This window comes from Zootoca vivipara, chromosome 2 (assembly GCF_963506605.1).
Source record: "Zootoca vivipara chromosome 2, rZooViv1.1, whole genome shotgun sequence".
Lineage (NCBI taxonomy): Eukaryota > Metazoa > Chordata > Lepidosauria > Squamata > Lacertidae > Zootoca > Zootoca vivipara.
The window spans coordinates 121,039,678-121,052,060 of record NC_083277.1 but is presented as its reverse complement, the minus strand read 5'-3'; the positions used below and the strand labels follow the sequence as shown (position 1 = coordinate 121,052,060).

At 46.3% G+C, this 12,383-nt stretch overlaps 1 protein-coding gene across 1 annotated transcript in view; it reads right to left on the bottom strand.

Moving 5' to 3' along the window:
* Positions 1-944: 944 nt before the first annotated feature.
* The window catches only part of DCTN2 (dynactin subunit 2), a 32,469-nt gene continuing 21,030 nt past the window's right edge, over positions 945-12,383 (bottom strand). Inside the window, 12 exon segments of the mRNA XM_060271076.1 lie at positions 945-1,486; positions 2,259-2,350; positions 3,023-3,125; positions 4,326-4,397; positions 4,503-4,580; positions 6,116-6,154; positions 6,876-6,941; positions 8,724-8,809; positions 8,812-8,876; positions 10,356-10,516; positions 10,800-10,895; positions 11,790-11,851. Of these exon segments, the coding sequence (XP_060127059.1) occupies positions 1,400-1,486; positions 2,259-2,350; positions 3,023-3,125; positions 4,326-4,397; positions 4,503-4,580; positions 6,116-6,154; positions 6,876-6,941; positions 8,724-8,809; positions 8,812-8,876; positions 10,356-10,516; positions 10,800-10,895; positions 11,790-11,851 (1,007 nt within the window). The 3' untranslated portion in view covers positions 945-1,399.

Here is a 12,383-nt window from a genome sequence, read left to right as displayed (position 1 = left end):
GATGCCTGATGATCGCCTTCCAAAGCAACTACTCTATTCCGAACTTAAAAATGAAAAGCGTAATGCTGGTGGTCAACAAAAGAGGTTTAAAGACTGTCTCAAGGCAAATCTTAGAAAATTTAGTATGAACACTGACAACTGGGAAACACTGGCCTGCGAGCGCTCCAGTTGGAGAACAGCCTTTACCAAAGGTGCCATGCACTTTGAAGACACTCGATCGCAGGGATGCAAGGGAGAAACATGCTAAGAGGAAGGCACGCTTGGCAAATCCACACCATGATCAACTCCCGCTCGGAAACCAATGTCCTCACTGTGGAAGGACGTGTGGATCCAGAATTGGCCTCCACAGTCACTTATGGACTCATTGTTAAAATCGTGTTTATGGAAGACAATCTTATTCGGCTACGAGTGATTGCCAAAGAGAAGAGATCTGTCCTTCATCACTCTCTCAGTATTTGCTGTAATAAAGAACAGCTTTAGCAGTGACCTAGTCAATGTGACTGCTACCCAGCATAGATTATTCTGAGTAAGCAGCAGTGAATGTAATACGTGAAGTGGTGTCACTTCAGTCCTGGGAGTTCAGTGTAGGCTGTGTGCTATTTCACTATAGGAGAGGAGATTGGAAGAGCTTGTGCAGACTTCCCAAGGGTGAAATGGGACAAGAACTTAAGAAGAGCTCTCTGGATCACACCAAAGGGCCATCAAGCCCATTCAGATGCCTTTGGGAAGCCTAGAATAAGATCAAGGGAGCAACAGACCTCACCTGATGCTTGTCTCCAAGCACCTCGTACTCATTGCCAAAGTGTCCCTGGACGAGCCAAAAGCCATCGTAGCTAGTAGCCACTGATAACCTTCTCCTTCATGAAGAGCGCAATCTGGAGACTACAGAAAGACAAGACAAGCACATGCAACCTGCTCCACACACACACACAAACACCCTCAAGTACAGAGGACTAAGCATAAGTGTTTAATGACCGTAAATAATTATACAATAATACGATCTGCTTCCATGCCAGGCTGAGAGGTAAGATAATCTTTCCAAGTAGAAGGCTCCTTGTTCTGAGCCAAGCAGCAGTGAGTACAACTTCCCAGGTGGATACGCAAAGTTGGTTCCCTCTCTAGCACACCCTCCCTCCAATCTGGAATGCAACACTGCCCTCTGCAGTCAGCATCAATTGCCACAGGGGTGCAAAGCATTGCAAGAGGTTTGGGGGGGGGGTTGCACACCTGCCCTCTAACAGAGATAAGCACTCAGTCCACCAGCCCTCATCAAGGCTGAATTCCCACTAAGTGCACACGACAAAAGGTACAGAGGTAGGGAAGGGGCGGAGCAGTTAGTGCTTATTTGGACAGCAGGCAAACCTCAGTGCCCTGCCTTTGTAGACTTTCTTAAGGGGATTCACTTGGCAAGCTTCTGCACCCGTGCATTAATGGTGGCAAAATTGTCCTCCACGGTAGCCAGGTTCTCCTTCATAGTCTTCTGAACCTAGAGGGAGATGGATGGAAAGAACATGGATAGATGCCAGCCATATGGAGGGCTTGCCTGAGCAGCTGAAGGGAACATCTTCCACCATGACTACCTACCAGCATGTGAGAGCAATGAATCACCTGGCTCTGCTTAGGACACACAAATGCCGCAAGATGGTTTTCAAAATAGTCTGCGTACACTTTGGTTTTCAACCTGCTGCCTCTCAGGGTGGCAGTACACTCTATAGCAGTGGTGGGGAAGCTGCAGCCCCTCCTAACTCCCACCAACCCCAGCAAGCATGGCTAAGTGGCCTGGGATGGTGGAAGCAGAAGTCCAACAATGTCTGGAGGGCCCCAGGTCCACCCCCCCCCCCTTCGCTCTAAAGCAGCAAAGTTGCCATTTTCTAAATGTGTGTATGGCAGGGCAGAGTTTCCAGCAAAGATGTGCTCCCCCAAGCCCACATTCCCAGCATGTTCTCACTTCTGTCCCAGTGACATCTATGCTGGTTTGGTCATGTCCACAGAATGGAGAATGGCAGGATCCTCCAGGACGTGCTCTGTGGGAAGCTGGCTTCAGGCACATTGCACTACAAAGTCTACATCTCATAGTTGTGGTAAAGGGATCTGTGCTATCTTTGGAGTGTGAAGTGGCTGCAGTTTATTCTCAGAAACAGTGGAATATACAGCTGGGTGCTCTCCCCACAACTAGGTGCACTCATGCTATCCATACTGGCCAGCTTGTAGAGACCCGAGTAGTCCCACAGGCAGTTCCCCAAAGCCCCGAACCCCACCTGTGTCAGCAGAGAAGCGTTGTCCTTCAATGAATTAGAAATCATCTGTTGGGTAGTGTCCAAATGAGTCAAGAGCTGCCCAAACTGCATGGCTGTAACAGAGAAGAACCAAAAAGTCAGCTTGGGGACATAAAGGACAACTGGGGCAACGGAGGAGGGAAGATACAATACCAACGAAGAAAGAATGGCAGGCAAAGTTAACAGAATATATAGAAGTGGCAAGACTGACAAACAAAGAGAGATCAGGATAAAAAACTATTTGAGGAAGATTGGAAATGTTTTATGGATTATGTAGAGACATACCGGTAGTATGAACATATTAAGAAGTTAACAGTAACAGAATAATCGGAAGTCATAATGGAATCTGTTGTGTATGAAACCAATTTCTTTTCTTTTTGTAATATGTATTGATCTTGGATTGTTTTTGTCTATGGTTTTTTTGCAAAATAAATTAAGCATAAAAAAGAATAAATTCAGCAGTAAAACATTCTGAGATGTGAAGATGAGGAAAATGAGATATAGGGAGAAATTACAATATGTAGTTGGGGGGGGAGTAATAAAATGCATGATAGAAGGAGGGCAAGGGGAGTCAATATCAATTGTGTATTTCTTTTATTTGAAATGTTATTGTTTCAAGTGTAAAAAAAAAATAGAAAAAAATGGCAATGACAAAACAAACAAACAAAAATGGGAGGCCCAAATGCCGAGGCTACTCTTCTGCCTTCCCGAGTTAGAGAATAGCCCTGCCTGGCTCAGAGGCTCACCTTGTTCATGCAACTGCCGCACAGCAACCAGGCGCTGCACCACCTCAGGGAGGGAGCTGGCCAGAGGGTTCCAGCGCTGCACAGTCTCATAGAGTTGATGCACCTGTATTGGGGGGGGGAGGCAGAAAGCTATCAGAAAGGGGAGGGGGAGTCCAAGTGGGAACCTGGTCTTCCAACTTTAGGCCACTCATCTTTCTCCATCACCATCCCCCCCCCCAAACTTCCCATGTGTTCATGAACACATATACATACTGATGACAAAAATGTAATCTAGTTTTGCTCACAATCTCATTGCTTGGCTGGCAAAAGGAGAAGTCTGTCAGCAAAGGGCCAGTGCACAAATAATGTTGCGTTCATCCCTTGATGACTACAGCATCAAATGCTGACTTGCTCAGGTGAATGAGCCAGCAGAGTTCTGAACACCAGACAAAATGTTCGCATCATCCAATGCGGTGCTGCGGTCGTGCTCACAAGCTTCTTGTAGGGAGCTGGCTGTTGAATATGAGAACAAGATGCTGGACTAGATGGGCCTTTGGCCTGATCCAGCACAGCTCTTAACGTTATGTTCTTATGCTCTATGGTGGAGCTCAGCTGACACAATGAAACAGGCAGACGTCACATGTTGAGTCATCAGATGACGTACACACATGTGCGAAAAAAGACATCAGGCTGTGTGGTAAGCCATTCCCAACTGTCACCCCCTTTTCTTTATTCACTATTTTCTGGGGCACAGAAGAGCTGCAGTCTCTAATTTACCAGGGTGTTGTGTTTGTGTGTGAATCACCAAGACACAGCCTGGCAGGGAATCGGAACATCCACAACTGATGTCTCTACCCTTCTTCCTCTTCCAGAGTTGGCAGAAGCCTTATGAACCCACAAGGAAAACAATGCTCTTTGCCACCAGGATCAGGAAATCACACTGACCTGATTGGTAATAGCAGGCGAAAGCTGCACCTTGCTACAACTACAACTACTACTACTTTTATTATTTATACTCCACCCATCAGGCAGTCTTCTAAATGTTATGTACAGTAGTTCTTTGTCTCCTTGACATCTGAAGGGAGGGCGCGGCGCCACTACCAAGAAGGCCCTCTGCCTGGTTCTCTGTAATTTCACTTCCCGCAGTGAGGGAACCAGCAGAAGACCCTCAGAGGAGGACCTCAGTGTCTGGGCTGAGCGATGGGGGTGGAGATGCTCCTTCAGGTATACAGGACCGAGTCAACAAGATGCTGTCTTACAAATACATAAAGTGGAACTGTGGGTTTTATCGTGTGCCCAGTTACAGAGAGAAAACACGTCTGACCTTGCTTTGGGTGTCTGCATCCTCCACCGTGGCCTTGTGCTTGGCAATCTCATTCATTTTCCCCAAGACGCTCTAGGAATGAAGAACTGCCATTAGGAAAGCTAGAGCCTGCCAGAACTTTCAAAATCACTTAGTCCTTTCCACATGCCCTAAATGCTGCGGCTGACGAAGACTCACCTGTAGCCTTGCCTCCACCTGGTCCAGGGTTGCTGTGTCCAAGGAGCTGACTTTGGCCTGCAGGATCTCTACAGTTTGCTATGGATATGATGTGACATGGGGAAAGTGTTTTAGAGGGGGGAAATGCCACATGCCTGTAGGCAAAACTTTAGTTGGCTAACTCAAATCAGTTTGTGAAATTAGTTCCGGCCCTCAGGTTGGCCTTTCCTACCATCGTCTCTTCCTGCCCCATGTAATATTTGTCCCAGCCAGATGCAGTGACACACCGCCCCACCCCCCGAATATCACCAGCTCTTTGAGGTAATACATGGGGATAAGTCTATGCTGCAATTGTACAGGAACAACAACCAACCACCAGTGGAACACAACCTTGGATGGAAAATTCAGCTACTCAAGAATCTTACATTTTTTCCTTAAAGACAGCATATTTCTAGTTTTCACTGTTGTGAATATATGCTTCATACTGCATAAATAATGCAAATTGGAATCTCAGATACCAAAGGTGTAGATTAAATGGGTTTTCGGTGGTGCTGTGTGGTGTGTGTGTTTGAGACAGAAATTTCAGCAACCTACATAGCTCCTTGGCCTTCTTGATGACTAGCAAAACCAGAATAAATTATATAAAATAGTTTTTAAAGACAAAATTCTGCAAAATATGAGAAATATTTAGTAAATTTGCAAAAATTGTTTAGGTTGCAAAATTTCAGTTTTACTTGGCACAGATTACTGTATTTTTCGAACCATAACACACACCTTTTTTTTCTTAGGAGGAAAACAAGAGGGAAGGAGGGAGAGAAAGAAAGAAAGAAAGAGAGACAAGGAAGGAAGGGGTGAAAGAGAGAGAGAGAGAGAGAGAGAGAGAGAGAGAGAGAGAGAGAGGAAGAGAGGAAGAGAGAGGGAAGGAAGGGGCGAGAGAGAGATAGAAAGAGAAAGAGGGAGAAAGAGGAAGGAAGGAAGGAAGGAAGGAAGGAAGGAAGGAAGGAAGGAAGGAAGGAAGGAAGGAAGGAAGCTGGGAGGAGGGGCGGAAGGGGCTCCCTTCAGTTTCTCCTCTCACCTCGCTCGCAGTCACGGAAGCAACCCGAGAGCTGGTTTCCCACTGTGCGTGGCTCTGGCTCTTGCACGGGCTCTGGCTCTTGCATTCGCTCCATAATACGCAGCAACTTTTTCCCTTCCGTTTTAAGAGGGGGAAAGTGTGTTATGGTCCGAAAAATACGGTACCTCAGCTCAGTAGTCAAAGAAAAAGAAAGGGACTTAATCCACAGAGACATAGAACATATTGTCTAGAACATCTTATAGAGGGAGGTGCAAACCTATTTCCCTTAATCCTGACATAGAAGCTATTTTTCTCAACGTTTCAGCATAGTATCTCATTCCCTTCCACCTACAAACAAATGTGCTTTGTTCATGTACACTTGCACACACACACACACACACACACACACACACACACACACACACTTTGCACAGCACTCATCACGCCCAACCTGGCCTCCCAGCAGCTCCAGGATAAAGAGACAATCCTCATGCCCCAATCTTTGAAGCAGACATCCTCTTTAATTCCTTTCCAATCCCAAAAGGCACAGGCCACTTATAAACTTCATCCAACAGCTTACCATAAGACTAGCTCCCTGCAGTCCAACAGACAGAGGATTCTAGAGAGAGAGAGAATGCAGAGTGAGGGGTGGGGGGGGAGGTTTTGATTAGGACAGTGCTGGCCAGCCTTTGACAAGCATGACACAAGCCAGACTGCAGTGTGAGGCAATGCCACTGCACCACACTCAACAATAGCCATGTAATTCCTGCACTCTGGGCTGGAGCTGCTTCTAGTCCAGCAGTCTGACTCTATGGCATGGCCAGGGCATTCTGCTCTTGCCCAGGAGCGCTACAAACTCAGCTGCCTATGCCACTTGTGGATTTTCAGCCACTGGCTGGCCATGTACAATTTAATTCATTCAGGCCCTGTAACCAGCTCCAGGCATTACACCTCCTAGACAATTTTACAGCACGCCTATAGGGCCAAAGTAGATGCTGTCCTAAATGCATCACTGGAGAAAATCTCAGTAGCAGCTAACAAATGAGGCCATGAGTTCATCAAAAAATCTAGCCTGCTGTTACACCTGTTCCCATTACCCCTTAAGGAGCCTGTCAAGTCAGGCATTGGTCTATCTACCTCAATAGTGTCTACACTGACTGGCAGCAGCCCTCCAGGACTTCAGACCAAAGTATCTCTCAGGCCTACCTGGGGATACTGGGTATTGAACTGGGACCTTCTGCATGCAAAGCAGATGCTCTATCCCTGAGCTACGGCCTCTTCCCCCTTGCCCCCAAAACATTCTCTATGGACCCAGGACTTCCACTGCCTTCATGCCTCACCTGGACATCCTGCTCACAGCGAACCGTTGCTTCCAGCTCAGCCAACCGCTTCTCCAATTCCGCAATCTGGAAAGACCAGAGGGAGCAAATGAAGATGCTTCGCAATCCTCTCCCTCCTGAGAAGCATAGAATCATAGAGTTGGAAGAGACCACAAGGGCCATCCAGTCCAACCCCCTGCCAAGCAGGAAACACCATCAAAGCGTTCCTGACAGATGGCTGTCAAGCCTCTGCTTAAAGACCTCCAAAAAAGGAGACTCCACCACACTTCTGGGCAGCAAATTCCACTGTCGAACAGCTCTTACTGTCAGGAAGTTCTTCCTAATGTTTAGGTGGAATCTTCTTTCTTGTAGCTTGAATCCATTGCTCCGTGTCCGCTTCTCTGGCGCAGCAGAAAACAACCTTTCACCCTCCTCTATATGACATCGTTTTATATATTTGAAGATGGCTATCATATCACCCCTTAACCTTCTCTTCTCCAGGCTAAACATACCCAGCTCCCTAAGCCGTTCCTCATAAGGCATCGTTTCCAGGCCTTTGACCATTCTGGTTGCCCTCCTCTGGACACTTTCCAACTTGTCAATATCCTTCTTGGACTGTGGTGCCCAGAACTGGACACAGTACTCCAGGTGAGGTCTGACCACAGCGGAATACAGTGGTACTATTACTTCCCTTGATCTAGATCAGGCATTCCCAAACTTTGGCCCTCCAGATGTTTTGGACTACAATTCCCATCATCCCTGACCACTGGTCCTGTTAGCTAGGGATCATGGGAGTTGTAGGCCAAAACATCTGGAGAGCCGCAGTTTGGGGATGCCTGATCTATATGCTATCCCCCTGCTGAAAAGGTTTTCTGACCCCTGGCCTAGGTGGACGGCCAAAAAGGAGGGTATGATTAATGACACCCTTTCCCACCACCACTTCAACCTGAAGCTGGAACCTACAGCCAGATCTTTCTTTTCCACAGTCCCAACAGGGTTTCCAGTCCACATTCTGGGGAACCCTGACCCTGGACTGTATAGAATATTACCAGAAGACATTATCACTGTTTCCCACTCCTGCCTTCCTAAGCTTTCATGACTGTAGAATAAGTCAATAACCCCATTAACTCTAAAGCACTCAGAATGAAGTCACAGAGACTGCTGGGTGATGCAGATGTTAAAGGATGACTGAGAAAGTGCGGGGAAAGCAAAGGAGACAAAATAAATAAGGTTCATTACTCTGTGATGCTCTATTCGGCTATGGGGTGAGAAAGGCTCCAAACTTTGTGTGTGGTGGGGAGGGAAGGAGAAGATTCACAAAAATTATTTATGCTTCAAGATCTCCACGAGCCCTGTATATACATACTGTGCATGGTGGGGACAGGGAAGCAGCTTAGGAAAAAGGCTCTGCATTCTGGAAATTCCTTTCTTCAATATGAAATACATTAGCTTCATACAGACACACAAGCCAAGTTGATGTATATCCTGAGTCCCAGGGGAAGGGAACTATTCCTAGACATTACTGAGACCCTGATGCTCCCAGTCTCCAGCAGCATCCTAGCTCTCTTCAAGTGAAGACACATATGGACACAAAAATGCTCTGGAGCTTTGGGTCCTTGTGATGTCACAAGTACTAACCAACCAGCGCTGTGCACAATAGGCTTTCCCCTACTCAAATCAACACCCCATAAAGCAACAGAATGCTCTCCTGCCCCCAGAGCTGAGCTTGGAGAGAAAAAGGCACAGTTGAATTGCATACAATGAGGGCGCTGCTAAAGCACCTGTCTGCTGTACAAATCAGCTCATCAGCCTAGCTATTTCCTTATAAGTCCCAGAGGGATCTCAAAGATCAAATACTCCTGTTCTTACCTTGGCAGCCTGAGAGAATTTGTCCTGCTCAGGCCGGGAGTGCAGTTCATAAGTCACCATGTTTCCTGGGCCAGCCGTAGTTTTCGTGGGCTCTTCCCACTTGCAGGGGGCACTTTAGTACTCTTGGCTGTTTCCAGTTGAATGAGCAAACGCCTGACAAGTTGAAGAGGCCACAAATGTTTAGAGGGTACATGGCTTAGGTCCCCCACTGACTACACTGGCTATAAAAGCTACCATCTGCTGCAATGGGTTTTGGATCAGAGACTGGAATAATCAGGGCATGAGCATAATTAGAAGAGATGGAGAAACTTTTCTCCTCTGTATGTTTGCAGCCAATGTCAGTTGGGAAATGGTCCGTGTTTAGAAATTTACTTTTAACATGGTACACAGCAACTGGGCAACTGATCAAATCTAAAATGGTTGTAATCAACTTTTTCAGATGACCATCCCTAGAAAGCACATATATTTCTGCACATAGCTCTTCAGGCATGCTAAAATTAGTATGTTAACCATTTTCCCTGCTTATATTTTTTTCTTAAAATCTAAATAATGGAAAGGGAAAGGTATGCTATTGTGCTGCTATGTATTTAAATATTTACAAGCATTCCAATAAAAATAATTTCCAGGCAAATATTTGAAAATAGCATTTAAATCACACTAAATGCACTTTATTGATTTCCTTCCCTGCGGGAAATTTATACAGACTGCAAAACTAACAAAACTAAAAAAGATGTTTTACTAAAAGAAAAGTCAAAAAAGCACACTGCTTCTGATCCCCATCAGTTTAGAACCAGTGGGAAATTCTCCAGACAATTTCCCCCAGTTCACACCAAAAAAAAAAAATCACAATTCTCTTTGATGGTCTGCATTATGCAAGTTTATCTATGGGTATAATCTACTCCCTTAAAGCAAGGATGGGTTGCCTTGTGGTTCTTGTGGGGACTCCAGCAGCCCAGTCAGCCTGGTCAATGGTTAGGTCATGATGGGCCAAACTCAACTCTCCACTCCTGCCTTAAGGGGATGAGCTGATGGCTCCATGGCCCCATCCAGTCCTATGATCCCATCACAATCTCAGCACTCCTGCTTGACCAGAAGTTGACACTCTTGGCCTTGCATGACCTACTCTGAGGTGCAGAGCAGTGTTAAAAAACTGAGATATGAAAGCCAGGAGCTAAATGGCTTATTAAACCTACCAGTAGGTTATGGGCACAGCAACGGAATGTCTAAGTACGCTTTTTTATAAGAATACTAAGCTGAAAATGAATGAACTGCAGCTAAAACATTATGTCCACTTTTCACATGGTCTAGTCCTTCCCCTGCTCACCCCCCTAATATTCTTAAGAGGGGATCTCTTCTCCAGTCAGACAATAGCTGGAAGTGGGGAGGCAAAAAATATCCCCCTTTCCTTCCACTCTGCAGTTTTAATCTGAAATATTAGGCACAGTACTGTGCCCAGAGCTCAGACACTGCTCACACTAATTAAATTCCCTGTTGCAAAATACGCCTAAGAACAATGGGAATTTCGAACCCTGGTGCAGAGGGCAGGTTCAGATGGACTCTTATGAAGACATGTTTTTCCAGAGCTAAGCAGTTTGTGGGACTAAGCCCTGGGAAACTGCAATGCTGACTTACTTGGCTAGAGCACCATCAGGATCTGTCAAGTTGATGGCTGCATCTGGCCCCAGCAGTTTCTCCAGGTGGGTAGAGACGAGTTGTTGTTTCAGGCTGGCCACCTGCTTAGCAAGGGCAACTGATGTCAGTTTCTCCTCGGCAGCTGACTCCTTCACGGTGCTCTGTGGAAGAAGGGATAGCAGCATTGAAAGCCTGGCATTCAGTAACTGTTTGGGGCACGGTCCTCTCTGACCCTGGGCACCTCCCCCTTGTACTGATACTAACCACAGCAGTAAAGCACATAGGCTCAAGGCAAGGACAATTTATTGGATAACAAAGGCCTTCATTTTGCATTTGGGCCCGAGGACTAGACCAAGAAGATGGGTGGGTCCAAATCAACAGGGCCCACAGAGGAGCTGCAAGGGGGCCAGAAGGAAACAAGAACAGAGACCACCTTGATCTTACCTTGATTGTCTCTACTTCAGCAGTCAGCTCCTGAACTTCATGCAGCAGACGCTGGTATTTCTGCTGGGGAGTCTCCTTCACACCAAGGCCTTCCCCCTAGCTTAAAAGTAAAGTAAGATTCTCAGGTCAACAGCAACACCAGAATTTTGGGGGGTTCTAGAGTAGCTAGCACAATTCCATCTCACCCCCATCTCCTGTTCCAAGGCTGGCTCTAGGAAGATCACTTCAGGGGTGGGATTTACTCCCTAGTTTTATTTATAGATGGGCCATTCTCAATTCTTTCTGTGAGAGAGTTCTTTTTTGTGTATATATAGAGTCTAGTTCAGCAATGAGAAGTCTTTTTCAACCTGAGGGTCACCCTCCCATCTGGGCAACTTCCTAGAGGTGACATGTTAGTGGTTGATGAGGCCAGAGGCAGAACTGGGCAGGGCAATTAATGGAAAGTTCAAGAATGCCATGAATTCCTGCTCCTGTGGAGCCCATGCCACAAGCTGGTCGTCCATGGCAATGGCTAACCTGAGGAAAGCTGGTGGATGGGTGGTCTTGCCTCCTAGCAGATTTGGACTACAAGCCTATCCTAGCCCTGGGCCCTTAGGAAAATAGGTAGTGGATGCAGAGGAAACTGGAGCCGTATTTAAGGCTCAGTCTGGGCTTGTTGAAGCAATATCCAAACCTGCCATGTGTAACTTCCATCCCAGGCTCCAGTTGGAGCTACTGAGAGTTTTCCCTGCCTTGCTTGTTGGTGAACCTTGACCTTGCTTATATGAACCCTCTATCTGAACTTGCCTTGCTGGATCCTGGGCCTTGGCTAGACTTGACTCTTCTTGGATTCTGAACTAATACTGGTGCCACATGATCTCCTGCCCTGACTGTGTGCCAAGCACATGCCTCTACTTAAGTCTACGATCTCATTCTCCAGCTGAGATCCCTGCTTGGTACAGAGCAAAAGTTTCCCTTTCGGTCTACAGTTCATCTGAGTTAGTTACTTACCATTTCATAGTCTCCAGACTCATAGCCAGTTCTCTTGGTTTTGCTAATACGATCAGAGAAATCTAGAAATCAAAAGACAAAAAATCTTTCTGTACATTTAGACTGAACAGCCTCAAGTTTCATATGTTTTCCATTAAAATTAAGTTACAGGATTCACAATTAGAGCTATCAGTTCTTTAATCAGCAGCTCATATTTGTAGAATGGCCTTTTGCCTTTTCTACCAACTTCTCACAGACTTCATACCAGGGCTGAGACAGGCCTGGCTGCACAAGTGTGCCTTCAAGTTTTAGGAAGACTATAAGAAGCTTTCTTATACCAAGATAGGCCTGGCCTAGTATTGTCTACACTGTTTGGTAGTGGCTCTCTGGGTTTTCAGACATGGGACACCACCAGCCTTACCCAGAGATGTCAGGAATTGAATCTGGGACCTTCTGCATGGAAAGCAAGGGCTTGGCTACTGAGCTTGATGCTGGCACCCATCATCTGTAAGGACCAGTGTTCAAAACTGCAAAAGAAACCCTGTTGCTTCCTCTGGTTGAGAACGAACCTGAAGCTCTCCATCCAAGGGCACGCTAACATTTTGTACGTCCAAC